This window comes from Carassius gibelio, chromosome B15, assembly GCF_023724105.1.
Source record: "Carassius gibelio isolate Cgi1373 ecotype wild population from Czech Republic chromosome B15, carGib1.2-hapl.c, whole genome shotgun sequence".
Taxonomy (NCBI): Eukaryota; Metazoa; Chordata; class Actinopteri; order Cypriniformes; family Cyprinidae; genus Carassius; species Carassius gibelio.
The window spans coordinates 7434216-7453141 of record NC_068410.1 but is presented as its reverse complement, the minus strand read 5'-3'; the positions used below and the strand labels follow the sequence as shown (position 1 = coordinate 7453141).

General features: G+C 35.6%; 3 protein-coding genes across 6 annotated transcripts; all 3 read right to left on the bottom strand.

Annotated features, from left to right (window-relative positions):
- Positions 1-1041: 1041 nt before the first annotated feature.
- On the bottom strand, positions 1042-6813 carry LOC127973127 (SH3 domain-binding protein 5-like). Of its 3 annotated transcripts, none has more exons than XM_052577201.1 (7): positions 6673-6813; positions 6156-6435; positions 5513-5575; positions 4978-5106; positions 4629-4787; positions 3883-4056; positions 1042-2636 (listed from the first exon to the last, which is right to left on the bottom strand). In XM_052577201.1, exons 2-7 carry the CDS (start codon positions 6378-6380, stop codon positions 2070-2072), a joined length of 1317 nt encoding a protein of 438 aa, XP_052433161.1. In that variant the 5' UTR covers positions 6381-6435; positions 6673-6813; the 3' UTR covers positions 1042-2069. The 3 variants fall into 3 exon arrangements, with proteins under 3 accessions (XP_052433161.1, XP_052433157.1, XP_052433160.1); XM_052577197.1 differs by having other exon boundaries at positions 6643-6801; XM_052577200.1 differs by having other exon boundaries at positions 6156-6552; positions 6643-6734.
- Positions 6814-7630: 817 nt separating this feature from the next.
- On the bottom strand, positions 7631-11327 carry LOC127973089 (alpha-1,3-mannosyl-glycoprotein 2-beta-N-acetylglucosaminyltransferase-like). Of its 2 annotated transcripts, none has more exons than XM_052577127.1 (3): positions 11077-11327; positions 9277-10220; positions 7631-8753 (listed from the first exon to the last, which is right to left on the bottom strand). In XM_052577127.1, the coding sequence occupies exons 2-3, from the start codon at positions 9934-9936 to the stop codon at positions 8055-8057; spliced, it is 1359 nt and encodes a 452-aa protein (XP_052433087.1). In that variant the 5' UTR covers positions 9937-10220; positions 11077-11327; the 3' UTR covers positions 7631-8054. The 2 variants fall into 2 exon arrangements, with proteins under 2 accessions (XP_052433087.1, XP_052433088.1); XM_052577128.1 differs by having other exon boundaries at positions 10939-11087.
- A 2990-nt stretch (positions 11328-14317) lies between these two features.
- LOC127972378 (RING finger protein 225-like) lies at positions 14318-18251 on the bottom strand. Its single transcript, XM_052575841.1, has 2 exons — positions 17910-18251; positions 14318-15673 (listed from the first exon to the last, which is right to left on the bottom strand). Exon 2 carries the CDS (start codon positions 15611-15613, stop codon positions 14684-14686), a length of 930 nt encoding a protein of 309 aa, XP_052431801.1. The 5' UTR covers positions 15614-15673; positions 17910-18251; the 3' UTR covers positions 14318-14683.
- Between the last annotated feature and the right edge of the window lie 675 nt (positions 18252-18926).

Sequence of the window (18926 nt, the reverse complement as noted above, 5' to 3'; positions counted from 1 at the left end):
CTGTCTATAATAAATGTTGAAGTTGCATGAAGTGGTAGTAACTAATTATTTTAATATGAGAAACTCATCCTGAAACCGCAAGATAAGTTATTACAAATGAAAACAAAATGTTGAACAGCTGTTGTTTCCACCTAAAAAAAAAATTAAAAAAAATCTGCTCTCCGATGCATTACTGGTGTTTTTGAAAGTTATTTAAATTAGTAAGGAACAAATCATATTATAACAATCTATGATATATGGTATAGTTCTCAAGGCTACAATCAGACTGCACACAGACCAGGGCAAGGAAGAGAATTCTGCAGGCGCACCATGTGAAATATTTTTGTCTCTCTTTTTCAGAATCTAAATAGCTCAGGAGTCAGGAAGGTAGCAGATGCTGTGTAAAATCTGACGGGATGGTACAAGTTGCCAGAGAAAGAGCGCAGGGATGACTTCAGAGAGAATAAATTACAGTCAAAGTGTCGTATTTCAGTCATCCGCTGGAGCTTAACTTTCATATCTGAGGAGAAAGCGCTCTGCCCTTGCAGATCTAAGCCTGTTTTGATGGTGGCAATTTATTAATATCAGGAGCGACATTTGCTGACAGATACATCCTGAATCGAATTTAACACCTGGATAACACAGAGGCACATGTCAGTGCCTCAGCCCTGGACATTTGAGTTTTTTTTCCTTTTAATATCAGCCTGGATGAACAGAGACAAAGCAATATTTTGTATATATATATATATATAAGAAAGAAAAAAAATGTATATAGTATTTTTTTTCCCCTTCCATGTCAGATCTCCACTCAAGAAATGGGCACAAACAGCCAATTTTTTTTTTTTTTTTTCATTTCTAAAAAAATAAATACAAACATTTTTTATATACATTTTTTTAAATGTGGTCTTATGTGCTTTTTTTATGATTGAAAAATATTATTAAACATGTTAGCCTGGTCTATATTAAGCAAAAATTAAATAAAATATTTACGCTATGCTAATCTGAACACATGATTAATGTCTTAAATTGTTTTAAAAAACACAAAAAAAACTCAGAATAATATGAATTTATACATGCATATTTATTGTTCCATCAGACGTCCCAAATGTCACCACTGTGCACATCTTCATACAGAACACTATTGATAAAGACAATAATATCAACATCCAATGCTCACACTGAGGGTTAGCAAAGATGTATAAAGCACACCGAATGAACATAGCCTCTCAAAAAATGAGTAAAACAGCTTTCAAAAACACCTGAAAATGCATGAAATTAAAATTAATTCTGAAACTTAGAAAAGTGATTGTCATAAACAGCAAAACATCAAATGTTCAGTGGCAGGTATTTTAAAAAACCCTGCGATTGAGAAACAAGACTTCTCTCAAACTACACAAAACCTGTATTTCGGCTGGAATAAATGTTTCTTAAGATGAAAAGGCCAGAATGCACCAATGCAAACAAAACTAACATAAATCAAACCTCATGCATGCATGTAACACTTGGGCACAAAACACTTTTTGTAAACCACAATTTCAAAGTCAGCATGGGACTTATGTAAAAATAAAATACATTTTAAATTAAGAAAAATAACAGTAGCATTTTAAAGCCTAAAATTAGCTAATGATTAATGGCAAATAGTGTGATTATGTCAGTAAGCGAACTAAAGCTCATCAGTGGTCAGTAAAATTTGAAAAATATAAAGCAAAACAGCCTTATTTGATCATGTCAGCTATAGAGATTATAATAAGAATGCGTTTAAGACACAGTTTTTTTTTACATTTGCATAGAAAAACATTAGGATGAAACAGAAATACATTATAGGAATTGGGATTAGGTTAATCCAACTGCCGGGTTGCTACCCTTACAAATATTGTCCATCTTTTACCACTTGTTTTGAAATACCGAACAGTAAAAAACCTCTCTCTCTCACTCTCAAAAAAAAATTAAAATTAAAGATATATATAAGAATTTCCTTTTGGTCTTACTCCTTTTCAAAAAAGCTCAACAATAAATAAAAATGATTTACTCTGTCAGTCAAAAAAACAAGCTTAAAAATGATAAAACATGAGCATTATTCAACGATGCACTCATAAACTGACACTTCTTATGTGTTGTTTGAGGAACTCCTCTGAAATCTCTGTGGTTTTGTGCCTCACTCGCTTGTTGTCATTCTCCAGCCCATCTCTCTCCCCTTCTTCCCCTGAGAGACTGAAGTCACTGCTGAGGCGGCCCAGGTGATCGACTGAATCACACTTTTGGAGATCAGAGATGATGGTCTGGAGGCTGACGATGGAGAGAGAGTCAGAACCAGCTCGTGTCACGTCTGCTCTTCCCATGTCCACCCACCTGGAGTTCTTATGTGTCTCCACCCACTCTCTGGCATTAGCCATGCTCTCTTTTACATCCACCCAATCGTTTGGTCTCGGGTAACCTCCGCAGGCTCCGCCTTCAGTGCCTGTGCTGCTGACTGTCTCTGCTCCTACAGGAGGGCTCCGCCCACCGCAGTTATTGATTGGTCCATCCTTTGGTTGGACCTGCTCTCTCTGGGCATGAATCTCCTCACTGATTTGCTCCAGGTGGCGCAGGGTGCTGGAGTAGTTTAACTTGGCTTGGGAAATACGATCCTCTAACAGTAAAATTTTTGACTTGTGCTCCTGCAAAAACAGGTTTTGACCATGTTGAGCTCAAGACATTTTAACTGTAAATGAGAATCTAAACAGTTCATCGAAAAAAAAAAAAATTTAATTAATTAAACATAATTCACTCGCCTTCATATTGAGCTGTGGAAGAAGGGAATATTTTCAGTGTATACTTAAAATTTGTTTAAAAAAAAAAAATGTCTGTTCCTCTATTAGAAAAAAAATTGTTTTAGGGAATACAGCCCTAAAGTTATATGGATTCCTTCTATGGAAGGAATTTTTTTTTTTTTTTTTGTGGTCATTTTCTAGGGTAAAAGCAATTTATTATACATTAATTTTAAGACTTTTTAAGACATGCACAAAAAATAAATAAAAAATAATGAGAAGAAAAGTCACAATTTATATTGAATTAAATCCCACATACAGCTTATTATGCATCCAAAATACCAATAATATACAGTAAAAAATACTTTTTGGCATAATGTGTAATTTGTGTAACAAATGCATGTATATATTTAAGAAAAAATAAGTTATGCTTACAAATTAACTACATTTATATAGAACATATAATATAATGTAATATAATATATAGGTGAATATTTTCAAAACATATACTGATTGAGTGTGTATACATAATAAATAATATATGTATGTGTACTGTGTTTACATAAACAAAAACTTTTATTTTGGAGGCAATTAATCGTGATTAATAGTTTTGCAGCACTAATTATAATATTAATTCCATAAAGTAAATAATTCATCAACAGTAGATCATAGGCAATCGCATGCATGGTATTCATAAATTGTGAACTACTCTGAAACCCCAAGCTTACAGAATGCACTACGGCACCTTGTTTTTACTTTGAGAGTAAAACTCTCACATTAATGCAATCATATCCCTTTGAAGTGTAATAATCACATTAGGCCATATCACAATTTCGGTCTCAAATTTAAGACCTCTTAAATGGATAACTAAGAATTTATTTTAAGACTTTACAGCATTACATCTGATCAAACTGAATATAAAGATCTGCAGGGACCTGACTTTTGGAGTCTCCATTCATGTTCATACTATGTAATAAAAATGAATAAAAAATTCTGCCTAAAATAAAGTAATATGGGTTTGCAACGACATGAGGGTTGAGTAAATGATGACAGGATTTTCACTTCTGGTTAAATAATTTCTTTAATTTAAGTAAGTGGCCATATTTTTCATACTTGGTGTATGAAAAAACGTAAGTGTAATAACATCTCAACATACCTCTAGAATGTCATTGAACTGAACCTTGAGCTCAAAATAAGACTTGGACTTGACGATGGATCTCTTCAGTGATTTCTGTAGCTCCTGCACGCGGGCTTCGGCCTCCTGACACAGCTGGGTGACACGCATGTGCTCCCGTTCGCTCTTCATGCGCTCCTCCTCCGCCTCGTTCACCTGCACAGTTTCAAGTCATTTATGACATGCTTAAAGCATTGCAGTGTGTATGTGCAAAATATATTTAGTGTGGACCCATAAACAGAAAAATATTTTTTAACTGCACATCCTATATGGTGGGGGGTTATTTGTGCATTAGTGTGCAAAATTCACACAGGCTTTTGTTTGTGCAGCATACTGTATATACATATATGAACGTACTGTTCAGTAGTTTGGGGTCAGTAAGATACATTTTTTGAAAGAAATGAATACTTATCTAGCAAGGCTACATTCAATTATCAGTACTGTCAAGAGTGGCTAAAGACATTTATAATGTTACTAAAGTGTTTTCAACACTGATGAGAATTAGAATTGTTTCCCTAAAAATCAGCATATAAGAATGATTCATTTAGAATCATTTATGTTAAATTGTAAAAATATTCACAATATTTTTACTGTATTTTAATCATTTAGATACAGCCATAGTGACTAATTAAACAAAATCTGTTGCATGATTTGATCAAAAAAAAAAAAAAGTTCAAATTCAGAGACATTTAACTTGATAAGATTCGCTGGAGAGAAGATTGGCACACCTTTGAGGTAGCGTGATTCAACATCTCTTGCCAGGTTGGATCCAGTGTCTTGACTGCAGTGAGGCCCTGTTCAGCCACGTGGACCATCTCTCGAGCAGCCGAGTGCATGGACACGGCTCTCTCAAAGCTGAGTGCAGCTTTCTGGGTCTCCTGCTGGGCCTAAAATGGGTGAAACCAATCATAATGCATTTAAGAGACAACAGGATTTCATAAGGGGAAGTTTCTGATAGTAGCCTTAGAGAAACATGCAACAATACAACATGAAGTTAAGGCATAAAACAGCCATTTTCCACAACTAAATGATTTTAATTGTTGATATTAATTATAAGTGTTTTTCAAGTTCTTCTACCTCTTTTGCTTTTCTTCGTGCCTCGTAATATGGCCTGGCCTTCTCGATGCAGGACCCCAGTTCTGAACTTTTCGCCTTGAGTTTAAGCACAGATTCATTCATTATCCTCCTATGGCTGGACCGAACCTCCTGACAACACAAACAGAAACTTTTTACGCAAACTGCGCATACCACTCCTAATTCATAATTCATATTAATGATAAAATAAAGGGTCTGGCTGTGTGCTTCAAGCAAGAAGACCTAAGAGAGAGAGCCTCATCTTATCTGCATTATATGCGGTGGGAGTAATGTTATTATAGTTATCTAAAACTAATTTAACTTGTTGTGCTAAAACTAAAGTCAAAATAAAAACTAATACAAATTATATAGACATTAAAAAATAATAAATTACATCACAACAAATAACAAACGTTAAAATTAAATGACAATAAGTCATAATAATTAGTATATGCTTAAAAAAAAAAAGCAGTCCCAAAAGGCCTTAAGGGTAGTGAAGAAAAAAAAATTCCAAAAAGCTTTCTGAACATTCACATACTTGCAGTTCCAGTTCCATTTTGTTGATCTCCACACTGGCCTCATTCAGACGCTCCAGTTCCTCCTAGACACAGAAACAGACACCGCAGGTCATAGCTGAATAATGTAAAATGATCTGGACGGCTACCTTAATGATGCAGGTTCAATCCAAAATAAGGGTGATCCAGAAACTGAAGAGTAACTAAGATTATAATAAATTCCATGAAAAAGCCTTTGGTGAAATTCATCATAACTAACATTATTATTATTTATTATTACAATATTATATAATATTCATGCCCAAAGTGCATAAGTTCAGAATTTAGGCACCAAGGTTGTGACATAAAATAAGATACAAGACATTTCAGATTTTTCAAAGAATATGAAATAATGTATGATTCAAGTAATGAAACAAGTAATAGGTAAAGAATCGTGCACATACAAATACTAAGAAAAGCCAATGTTACATTCATAACAATGTTCATGAACCACAAAACTGTTGAGGATTCTAAAATGTGTTAATCATTTATTAATTAGGTTTTTACCAGACATTTAATAGTCTTCTACTTCTGTATATATCAAAATAGTTTATATTTTTACTTCAACGGTGTCGTGTTAAATCTTACTAAATAAAACGTGTTGCCTGGATTTCAATGTAACGTTACCTGGATTCTTGGATCTAATTCCTCCTCGGTGAGTTTTTCATGAATTGAGTCTTCATCTTGACTTTTAGATCTCTCCGAGTCTTTACCTTCCACCTCGGTCTCCTCTGATTCCCCATCAGCTTCTCTGCTATCCTCCGTTACCTCCTCCGGCTGATTTCCTCCTCTCTCCTCCGCTGAAGGTTCTCCTGACCCCGCAGGACTTTCACGCGAAACCGCTGGATCCATTTAAAGGCCTCGTCGTATATCCGACATCAAATGTTGAAGATGAACAAAGCTTAAACTGCCAGATCGGAATCGAGACAGAGAAGTAACCTCAACTTACATGTCTTTATTTTAAAAGTCTTTCCCCTCATTCATTTCTGTGGTAGTCTGTTAGCCTACTCGCTAACGTAACATACTGTTATCAGCAAATAAATAAAGCGGGTTGATTAGTTAGTGCCATGAAACGTAAACTGAATAATATAAAGATAACATGACAAATAATCACCAAAGGTCCATTGATTTGCTTCAGATTTACCCCATGGCTAGCTTTGCACACCCTCCGCCATTCAATAACCAGGAACGTGATACACGAGTGAGGTAAATAGAAAACGCGAAACCAAACCCTTTAGGACTTTCTGAGCTCCTGTAGTTGACGTTGTGTAACATTCGTGTAACGTCACAGCGTGGGAGCCTTTGGTGACGCACGTAATGACTCGTTTTGTCTGGCTAATAATAATAATTGGTTACTATAATTTGACATGCAAATCCAGAATATGTTTGTACTTTTATTTCATTTTATGATTGCTTCTTGTTGGAGTGTATTTATGTCTCGCTTCCCTGTTTTTGTATGTTTGTACAAGTGCAATAAAAAAAAGTTATGTCAATTTCATACAAAAAAGCAAAACGAGTTTACTCTGTTTAATGACTCTCTTAATTGTATTGCTAACAAAACAATTTTATTTGCAAAATGGAAAAGTAAAACTAACAACTGCAGTCTTTAATTTCTCTTTCCTTAACCCTCTATATAAGTGTTTTCTTTATATGGATGTATTTTTATATGTAAATTATGCTGTTTGTTTAGCACTGAATTGAAACATATTATTACTGTTATAGTTGTTATTGTAAATACTTGTTTTTCCTCATTTGAAAGCCCAATAACGATTGTTGATTTATTATAAATTGCATGTTTTCCTTCTGTGATTTTGCTGAATTAATACATCTAAATGATGTGAATAATAACAATTGTTTTGATAGTGTATTATTTTTATTAGCATTATTTAAATAAGCAAGAAACGAGTCAAAAAAAAAAAAAAAATATGTATATATATATATATATATATATATATATATATATATATATATATTCCTCTTCAAAACATCCCAATATATAAGTAAAACACAAAACATAATCGTATCAAATGATTTTTCCTAACATATTCCAAACACTATGCCATGCACCATACACACACCTTAATAAAGACAGTACACAAAGGTGAATCAAACATTTCTACATTTATAGGCACTTAGATCAGTATTCACAGTAGTAGAAAAAATAAGTGTTATTTTTAAACATATTTACTCTCATTTTTAGTTCCTGAACAAGTATACTTTCTTAAAAAACATGTATAGCTGGTCAGCATAAGATTTAGGTTTTACCTGTCCGTTTAATGGTGCATCTTACGTGACAAAGTTCTCACATAAATCCATTTAATTCTGACAAATAATGAAACCTGAGGCAAAAATCTGAGTGTTCATTTAATGGTATGATCTTTGGTATCATCCTGAAACCCCAACTAGAGGTTTTTCCATCATAAAATCAACACAGTGACATTTTAAGACAATTACTCTCTGTGAAGGGAATGATGGTAACATATAATAAGTAATATAATTTTCCATGTGTTGTAGGCATAGCCTACCTCAACTCCAGCTCGGATCATACTGACTCCAACCAGCAGGTGGCGCTAAATAGACCCTCTTTCCACGTGAAAGGAAACTAACTACACCTCTATACCCTGCTCGTGGGACTCCTGACTTCAGGTCTTCCATCACACCGAGATTGCGAGCCATTGTTTTAAAACTGGCTGGACTGGAATACTGAACCCGATACGGACCAGACCCAGACAGTTTCCCACTTTGCAAATCCTCCATGGTGACAACTTGAGCATCGTAAACCTCCTTCTCAAAGCTCTCATCATATTTCTTCTTTTCTAAATAAGAAAGGTCCATTTTCGTAAAAGGCACAAATTCGGAATTCAGCTTGATAAAGCGTAGGTACTTGTCGTAAAATTGCCCCAAACTCACACCCTTCCGACCAAACGTTAAAGTTCTGGAAATTTCGGGTCTGATGCAGGACCTGCCTCTGCGTTGATCGGGGTGGCGCATCCAGTCGTCCCAAAATGAAGCTGGCCACTTTGGCTCAATCTCTGCCCAGAGGTCCTTTATGAGCATCCAGCCCAAGCCTGGGAAGAAATCTGTCCTGTACAACAGGCTCGCTTTTCCAGGGTCCACAAATCCTTCCCTGCCATTGTCATTCCAGGCAGACACACACCACAGGGTCGGGTCTGATTTTAAAACTGGATGAAGTGCTCTGAAGTACTCAAAAAAATCAGGAGCCACCTGGTGAAAGAGATCAAACATGCCATCAACAAAATAAAATTCACATAAAAATGTGACATCTTTTTTTTTTATGAATAACTTACCCGAAATCAATCAATCTGTCTATTTATCTTTCATTTTTACTCTTTTTATTGTCAATTGTATGTCTTAATCATGTTATACAATCATAAAACCACACAAAGTGATGATGATCATAGGGCACATTTTTACTTTTCTTTGTATAGAAAATTATTTTAAAAATGATTTTGAAATCATATCTCTTTATTTTTTCATATTTTACATATGCATCATATTTGGATTAACTTTTTAAATATATTTTAAATAATTTTTGTCTTTACAGCTTCCTTTATTTACTTTTTATTTTATTTCTTAAATCATCTGTTATGATTATTTTAAATCCTTTTATATGCAAAACACACACACACACAGAGATGGATACTCTAAAAAGATAGATAAAGAAAGATACATTTCTTCTTATGTATCTTGGATTAACTCTTCTTATAATTAATTCAAGTGAAGTTACCTCCAAATCATCCTCCACAACAACAACCGAGGAGTATGAAAAGGTGTTGAAAACCTGGTTGAGCGCCCACCGGTAATGCCGGGAGATTTTGTAGTAACCTTGGAACTTCTTATGCTGTGGAGGTACTGATATATCAGAGAGATCCGGCTGTTTGATATGGGTCAGCTGACTGCCGTACGAGGCGATCACATCAGATGTTTCAGCATGTCCACAGTCCTGGCTCACTATGATTGGATAAAGTTCAGCCGAAGGTCTGTGCTCAATGAGCTTGTCAATGCAGCGTTTCACCGTCACACGATTACAGGCAATGACCAAAATAGGGATGACCACTGGAGCTGAATGCTCGGCTTGTGATTTTGGCTTAGCAGCTGTCACACCGCCTTTGTTCTCCCAAACCGCCCAGTGGTTCTGGATTTGCAATAGGATCTTCTTCTGCGATTCAAGTTCAGCTTCAAATTCATTAGCTACACGCACCACCTCGTTCATAATATTTCCAAACTGGCCTTCTCCTGCTCCGTCTCCCAAGTTACCAGGTTCATCTGGGCTGTCAAGAGCCACTTGGGTGGAAGGGCGTCTCATGAGGACAAAAATAAGAATAAAGTTCCAGGCTACAAATATGAAAGCACCACAAATGATAAGAGGACTTCTCTTGCGTAGCATGGCCTGATGTGGGATAGGACAGAGGATTCAGGAAAGAAGAAATGGACATGAAGTGGGCTTGTAGGACAGGAAGGTTTGACGGAAGGATGTGCGAGAAACGTGGTGTGTATATTAGAATTTTTTTTTTCACATGCTTTGCATGATATTTTTCAGCCAGCACTCACAATAGTAGAAGCAATATGTAACATTAAACTGCCAGAAGGTGAAAATAAGACATATTCCAGGTTTCAGGATTCTGATATAGACAATTCTGTCCAAAGTGGCACAGTGACTTTCAGCATAGCCTGTAAAATAAGAAAGATTACCAGATATTAAGCAGAGAAAAAGATCACATACATGTAGCCAACAGTCCTGAATTAAAATTAAATTGATTTGTTTTACAATCAAACACCTGAGAAGAAAACTTAAATATTTATCACCTTTGAATCACATTCCCATTCAATTTTACAAGATTAGAATGGAAAACAAATACACTTCTTTTGCATTTAACAAGTCCATAATTTGAGTGGATTTGTACTTTTTAATGTCTAATGCAAAACACTTGAAGTTTTAATGCACTTCATTTAGACAACCATGTCCATCTTGTACACAATGTAGTAAGGAACACACGTCAGTGTTATTTTAAAATAATTGAGACAGTATTGCAGTTATTCATTTTCATTTTAAAGATTTCAGACATTTGTTGTGTTTTGTTTGTTTGTTGTGTATTCCTGTTGTTTTACTAGAATGTTCTGTGTGTCTATATGGTTTGTAATCATTTTTTATTCAAGTTTCAATTTCAGTTCTTTTAGTGCATCAAGTTAAACTAACAGAATGAGAACTGTTGCCTTGGCAAATAGCGAAAATAAAACATAAAAATAAAATCAGTTATCATTTGTTATTTCAAGTAACTTTTTTTTTAATTTTTATTATTAACTAGGGTTAGGGTTAGTAGTCAGAAATACACTGTATTGTACGAGCGAATATGGAAACGCTGATCCTTCTGTCGATCAATAATCTCACCTGTAGCTCTTCCAGCCCTTCCTCAGCCACAACTGTTAAACAGTGAGAGACTAAACCGGTCTGTTCATCATATATGAGAGCTAAGTTCAAACAAAACCAGGATGTGTAAAAACAAATATGCAAACATATCTGACTTACATGAGTCAACGCGCACTCATACTCTGACATGTTTCCCGTCTTCTTTAGTCAGCCAATGTATTCATACTTCCGTCGCTTTAAAGATTATGTCCCATGTCAACTAAACCTAGTAATTTATTTGAATCTGATGTGGAATAGACGCTGATAATTCTTAATTTAAAGCACAATAAACTTCCTGCCAACGCGTACACCCTTCAAGCTTCGCTCAAGAATGCAAGAGAACTGGACTTCCGGGTGGCGTCATTTTTAGGAAGTCCCTCCCCCTCCCGTCACTTACAAGGAGCTGTGCTTACCTTAATTAAAGAAGAGATACGTGTACATAAAACACATTTCATTTGTGTTGATAGCAGGTGAACGGTTCGAGATAGGGGTTCGACCTCTGGATATACGGCACTGTTAGGCCTCAGGGGGTTTATGCTGATCCCGCGAAATGTATTAGCAGGGTCTCTGACGAGGATCTTGTTACAGAGGTGGAAAACAGGTGTCCTCCTCACTTAGAACAGCCATGTGCTAGTGCCTTACATAAATGAGAATTTATGAACTTATTAATTATAAAATTTCCCCATGGTGATTGTATGTCTGGATTTCACCTTAATTTAGATTTTTCTAAGCCTGGAGGAGTCATGCTAATTAATAAATCCCACTCCTCTGTTAAAATGCATTCAAATCTTGGTGTTCAAGATTTTTGTAGGATTATAGGATTAACTCCTGACACGCAAATAGAAATCAAGTATGCACAGACAGACAGACAGATAGATAGATCTGCATAAATTTAATTGAATTTTAATTTAATCTATCCATCCATCCATCCATCTATGAAAGTGCATTTGTGTGAAGTGCATGTGATCCACATTGTCTTCAGCAGAAGACTCATTCCCCAGGTTCAGCTCCTTCCAGTTTCTTAGGTTGATCCTCATGATGTTCAGAAATAGGCCTACATTTGACACATCCACAACTTATCACACTAGAAAAAACAAAAGAAGCATTTTTGTTATTCTAATATAGCCGATATAAATTACACATTGGTGCGTGCCAATTTCTGACTCAAAATAAATAGGCTGCTATAATTTATGTACTTTTATACAGGAAAATCATCCTTTATTATTAGTTTTGAATTGAATTTCATCATTTATTACCTGGAGATGTTAAAGTTGGAAATTAACTAGGCCTACGTGTAGCCTATTAGTGTGGCTGTATAAAATGTGTAAGTATTTAAATGTGGAGGATCATTTAGTTTGTACAGAATTACAGGCAAAAAAAAAAAAAAAAAAAAAAGCCTTCTTGTGACCTTTTAAAACCACATTAGCAACAACTTACATCCGGATGAAGCTGGTTCCAGCCTATTCCAAGTGACTGTTTCCTTCCTCACTCTGACACTGCGGTTGTGAAATATAGACTATAAGCATATTCCTTAAAATCCACAATAAGCCTAGAGAAAACAACAAGTTTACATAACTGTAGTTTTAACCAAGTCTCCAGATGTCATCCCGAGCCCATCCACTACCGCTGGAGGCAGCTTCTTGTTCACCTGTTTTACTTTCCTCATATTATTGGACACAGGTCAAACACCAAAATATGTTTAGGATATTTTAAACTAACATGTTTTTTTTTTTCACAATATTTATATGAAATGTACATTTAGTAACAATATTGACGATTTGTCAATGGTCCAGTTCTACAATAGCTCCGTTTCTGGCTACCTGACATTTCGAGAGCTTTTTCGTGTCTTTTATTTAGAGAAAGAAAGAAAAAAATGAACAAAGAGTATATCAATAATCATATCTTAATTTAGCAGAACAAATAAATAAAATATATAAAACAAAATTAAAAAGAGCAAAAAACATAGCCGCTAACCTATATTAAAACAATGCACATGATCTTGACAGGCTGACAGATATGTTGTATAAATAAACATGTGCCTTGCAACAGTTATGAGGACATAATGTCCCAAATATTGACCTGAACATATGCTATATTTTGACACTAGTATGGGTCATCTTCTTGTGACCCTGCAGAGGATAAAGAGGAGGAAAATGGATAGAATGGGGGAGAAATGGATAAGTAGGCCTGCATTTAAAAAAAATACTGAAAGCAAAATGAGATTTCTTGTAACTTGTAAATGTCTGCATTGTACAGAATGTACACTGGAGGGCATTTGAGCTCTCTTTTAGATGGATACCTGGTGATTAATGTGTAACAGGACTGCTTAATGACTGGATAGGGAAACTGACAATTTGGCAGAACCAGTCTGACACGTGAACCAAACATTGGGCTAAATAATGTAAGAATAGTATCCATAGTCCCCAACAATGATTTGTCTTATATTGTCCAAAATGTGCAAGTTTGTCTGGATGCATGGCATAGATATTAATAAATAAATAGGAAATGTTTTCTACCATATTTATTCAAACTACGCAAGTTAGGTTACTTGCATTCTCAGTATTTGCATTTGAAAATTGTTTTAACCCTGCTATCAGAGCAGACCTGCAACACATCTGCCGGTCTGTCCTTATGTGTATATGGAAAAATGAAAAAAGTGTTATATGCCTTTACTAGTTTTACCCCTATTTATGATATTTAAGTCCTGCTGATATAGCTGTTCCCAGGCACTTGTGAAATGTTTGTGCTTCATTTAATTAAGGTGACTTGTAAGTCACGTGTCTGTCTATGAAATTATGAAGCCACTGACAACATCAAATTTAAGTTTATTCTTATACTTGTAGATATTTTCTGACTGAAGTTGTAATTGTAGGCATATTATGTCACTCAGACAGAGAACAGTCTCAACCATTTATTATTTTCCACTTTGGCCTCTTCCCATTTGTGCAAGAGAAAAAAATGAATGTATAGAACTATAATTATATCAGATTACATTATTTACATTATATGCAGCATATGTCAAAGAAGTATCTGTTACTCATAAATTTATTTCTAACACAAGAAATAACATTTAAGAGCTTACATAACTGTTGCAGTGCACATTTTTAGACTGAGGTGATTTGCATTGGTGAGTTGTCACATTTTTGTCCTTTAGCATCAATACCACAAACCATATAGATAAGAAATACATGAAAATACAGAATTCTTCATGAAATCAAATGGCATAGTATATTGTATGATGATATTATTATTTAATATTATCCAGCCCTTTAAATTTATATATATATATATATATATATATATATATATATATATATATATATATATATACATATATATATATATATATATATATATATATATATATATATATATATATATATATATATATATATATATATATACTTTTTTTATTTCCATTAATTTATACTTTGGAAAATACAGTTCATCACTGGATCACTGGTCAGAACAGACGTCATTGTTGCCTCTTGTTCTTAAAGACCTTTACAAAACAATGTCTCAGTTTGTGTAAAATATGTCTGTGCTCAATAGACTTCAGTGCATCATATGTTCAAGTTTTTCCAGTTCATTCCTATCGAGCCTGTCTGAAGCGTCTTGCACAAAAGCAAAATAAATGCTGTTGTGTTCAATGTAACAGGCTCCACCAAGAATTGCTTGTTTTGCTTTACCAATCATCCTTCCTTAGCGCTGTCAGTCTCCTCATCTCTCAAGGCGTAGTATCTGGAGAAGTTTGGTTCTGTAATGGTCTAATTGGTCTGCTATTCATAAAGGGCATCACCACAAAGGTGAAGATTCCCACCAGCATTAACGCCACAGTGATTGTGATGATGGCTGCAACAACGGCATAATAGCACTGATTGGAATACATTATCCTTCTCATGCGACCCCTCATCCTGCTTGGCGGCCTTCCCACATCGATCATAGTTGCCTGGCCGAGACCTTCCTCCATGACTCCAAGCGGGTTACCGCCGGCCTGCTCCTCTTTCTTCTTCAACACCGGCAAATTTAAGGAGGTCCTAACAGAGCTGTTTGGTGGAGGATTCTTGAGAATGAGTTTGCCCTTGCTGCGTTTAAATCGCACCGAAAGCGCCCGCTGCATCTCAGCCGGAAGTTTGCGGAAGATGTCTTCGTTATTTCCCAACTGTGGTAGATCTCGGCCGTGTCGGATTTCCGTCAGCTCCCGACAGATCGGACAAGACAACGTCTTGATCTCTTCAGAATTCACGTTGATGCGCGCCAGGCATTCCAAGCAGAACGTGTGTCCGCAGGAAAGTAACTTTGGAGCTTTGAAGACGTTGTCGAAGCTGCAGAAGCACACAATGCACTCTGTGTCCTGCAGGTCATCTCTGGGTTGCTCGGTCTTGTGGTGTCCAGACTCAGGGTCGCGGTCTTGCCTCCTTCCCTCCTCGCTGCGACCCCGTTGATGCTTTCCTCCCTCTTTCTTGCCCTGTTCTCTACCTCGGCTACTTTCTCGACGCCGGTTTTCTGCTTCATTGCTGCGACTTCTCCTAAGAGACTTCTGTCTCTGTCTTTGCGCTGAAGCTCCCAGGTTGAAGCTGCCCTTGCTGTCAAGCTTCGGCTTGACGTTGGGCCCTTTTTTGCTGCCATGGGGTTTCTCTTTGCCATCACTCATCATGTAGATCCTTAGATCCAGAGGAACAGATTAAGAAATAAGAGAAGTGTTGAACAGAGAAGCCTGTGGGGGAAGATGGAGAAATCAGTCTAGGTCACAAATACACTCCATACTTTAGAACAACCATTTTGGGTTCCCAAAAAACCTTTCAGTTCTTAAAAGAACCATTGAATAATCCGAAGAACCTTTAGTGCAATGGAAAGTTTTCATGGATGTTAAATGATTTTCATGGAACCATTGATGCCAATAAAGAAACTTTATTGAACAGTTCTTAAAAGAACTAGTTTAAAGGACCCTTTTACACAATGAAGTACCTTTTGTGCAATGGAACGTTTCCATGGATGTTAAAGGCTCTTCATAGAATAATCTCGATAAATAACCTAGTACAATCAACGGTATTCAAAACAGATTTCATTACTGCTCTGGAACTTATGAGTGTGACATGACCTTTAAGAGCTTGTGTATGTAAAGTTGGACAGAACAAATTCAGGTCAGTAAAGCATACAGCTATGTAACTCCAGGGTGGAGACTCTAAACTAAATTGTACCATTAGCAGTCAAGTGTGACGAGAACAGCAGTTTAGTCAGTAAATACACTGGTTATTGCTTGTTTTTCTTTTTATTCCATTATAGGCCTTGCATGGCTTTAAGTTTGCCTCAACGGTCATCTTTTATATTTGAAATCTTTAACCCAGGGGAATTCTTAAACTCTGAATTATCAGTATGATCAAAACTTTGCTGAAAAACCTGTTTTGTTTCTATTTTTAACAATGTTCTATCAAATATGATACTCAACAAAAACACACATGCAAATATTTATTTTTTTATTTTGTATAAAGTTTTAACAAGCTCTTCAAAGAAACAGATTTGTCGGACTATTATTTCATACGCAGGGTTGACAATTTTGAGTTATCTTGTTCCATGTTTTACACTGTTCATAAGTAATCTTGGGTTAGGAATTAACACACTGTAGATTTGTAAACCTCAGGCTCCTGTTCTTATTTGCATGTTTATGAGGTTGATAACACTGAATGAACATGAACTGAGTGCACAACCTGTTTATCCATCTGTGGGGGGTTTTGCCTGGTCAATTTGTACTTAACAAAAATAATACTCGTGACATTTTTAACTTCCTCTTATGCTGAAACTACTTGCTTTGTGTGAAAACATGTTACTGTGCAAAGTGCATGAATATTATGAGGTAGTTTCTAATCACCTGTTGCTAGCACTGTATAGTTTCAGTGCTTACTGCCTTTCAAATGGACAGATTAACCCAGACTTAGTTTCAAAATCCCAAAAGAGGGTTTGACCTAAACTCTGAAGTCTCGCTGTACAGGAATGTAAACCTGAATATCAAGGTTTCCAACAGGGTACAGATCCCAGTTTCATTCTGTATGCTTATGGTTAAGCTTTAACGCTGAGTCAGGTCACAAAAGTCACGAAATAGGAATGTCTAGTAAACAAGTATGAATGATTATTTTATATGACTTGTAATATATGTCAAATCTAAGTTCAATTTAGTTATTCTGGAATCAAATAGTCCAAAATGTTAAATAAATATCTGCCTTTATCAAAACATGTTTTCAGGTGCATCAACTAATTGAGCCACGTACAGTACATGTTCTTTTTCAGAGCATTGGTATAATTCATATATTTTGGACTAAATGACTTCCTAAATTGAAGGCACACACCCACATATTTAGCACAAACCAGATAAAGTCAGTTGAGACCTGTCACTATTTGGACAGTAACACACCCTACATTTACAGGCGACACCGGGGCTAGTTGTCACACTGAAGGTTTTGTTTTTGAAAGTCAATTACTTTTAAGAACACAACTTTTAATGATTTTAATTTTTTAAAGATATAATTAATTGAACACACCGAAAGGCCAAGTTTTCTCATTTAAATAATAGAATAAAGCAGCCTATTAAAAGCTTTTTAAACAGGATAAAAAAAAAAAATAACATAATGAAAAACGTGACAATATATGCAAACAAATATGATTTGGGAATTTTAATTTGTAGGAGAGAATTCTCAAGAATGATTCAAACTAAAACTTACAAAACAACTACCAGAGGGCATATTTGTGTAACAGGACTCAAAGTTGACTCAAACTTTGTTTAAATACAGCCATATGTGACATCAAGCCCTTTTTATTTTACCTGCATTTTTAAACTTACTAATTATTACTCTATATTTGCATATACAGACTAATAATTTCAGATCACATCCTTCAAAATGAAAAGTGATTCTTTTAAAGTGAAAAAAAAAAAAAATGTTTCTAAAAACATGCAATACCTATGAGCTGAAGAGCAGTTGAACCCAGATGTTCGCCTGGCTCCAGAAGCACATATTCCAGACTAGGTGTGCATTCAGTAAAGCAGCATTAGAGGAGTGCAATCCAGTCCTTTCTGTCTACCTCAATCCTTTCTGAGACTAATCTGTTAGTTAACATAAGCAATTGGTCTCCACCTCTTTGCACAATCCTCCCTCTTTCCTTTGACCGTCATACCTGTTGAACTCGCTCAGGTGCTATTTGGAACGCCTCGAGTTTGAATGTGAGGAATCCACTGACCGGTGTTTTATTTTTTTCAACATCTCTGCTGACCTTGAATGCAACTGAATCAAACAAGTGTGGATAGCAATGCTCTAAATATCTATGCGAGTCATGTTTGTCCATGCAAAAATCACATACATGATGCAAGGGCTTCATGGATGTTGCTAGGTTGTTTGTTACAAATGATAAGTCCACATTTTTCCTACTCCTCTACATATAACTGGAAATATTTACCATTTAGATGGGAACAATAGGGAAGTTTATGGAGATCTCAGAAAGTCACTTTCTCTTTCTCTCTCACATACACAATGCCTGATAAGTGAGGAGGAAGCACTCTCCCATTCCAGCATGTGAACATTTTATGCATGTATTGATGATAAAGGCTCATACCTTTTGTTGTTGTAAATTACTTTATACCCGTCATACCTGTACCTTTATCTTGTATTAAGTGCTGTTGTCAACACACTGATGCCATTACTGATTCGTGAGAAAGAGAAATGAGACACGAGAGCAACTTTAGATGATAAGATAAACTGTATGCAAAATAGACACGGCTGCATCAGATTTCCAGACTTTTTTTTTTTAGCAGGAACATATGGTGTTGTGATTAACTGTAGTTTCATTGTTTGAACAAAGCAAGGTAGGAAAGCCTGTTTCTCTCACGGAATAAAAAATAAAAAGATAACTGCAACTTTTTAATCACACAATTTTTTCTTGCAACTGTGGAAAAAAAAAAAAAAGTGTTACAATTGCTAAAC

Excerpts from the sequence above, each read along its gene's own strand:
- LOC127973127 (XM_052577201.1), bottom strand. The coding sequence starts at position 6,380 with ATGGATCCAGCGGTTTCGCGTGAAAGTCCTGCGGGGTCAGGAGAACCT. Across the intron at positions 5,107-5,512 it reads AAATGGAACTGGAACTGCAA|GAGGTTCGGTCCAGCCATAG; the intron begins GTATGTGAATGT and ends TTGTGTTGTCAG. Across the intron at positions 4,057-4,628 it reads TGAATCACGCTACCTCAAAG|GTGAACGAGGCGGAGGAGGA; the intron begins GTGTGCCAATCT and ends GAAACTGTGCAG.
- LOC127973089 (XM_052577127.1), bottom strand. The coding sequence starts at position 9,936 with ATGCTACGCAAGAGAAGTCCTCTTATCATTTGTGGTGCTTTCATATTT. Across the intron at positions 8,754-9,276 it reads TTGTGGAGGATGATTTGGAG|GTGGCTCCTGATTTTTTTGA; the intron begins GTAACTTCACTT and ends CTCTTTCACCAG.
- LOC127972378 (XM_052575841.1), bottom strand. The coding sequence starts at position 15,613 with ATGATGAGTGATGGCAAAGAGAAACCCCATGGCAGCAAAAAAGGGCCC.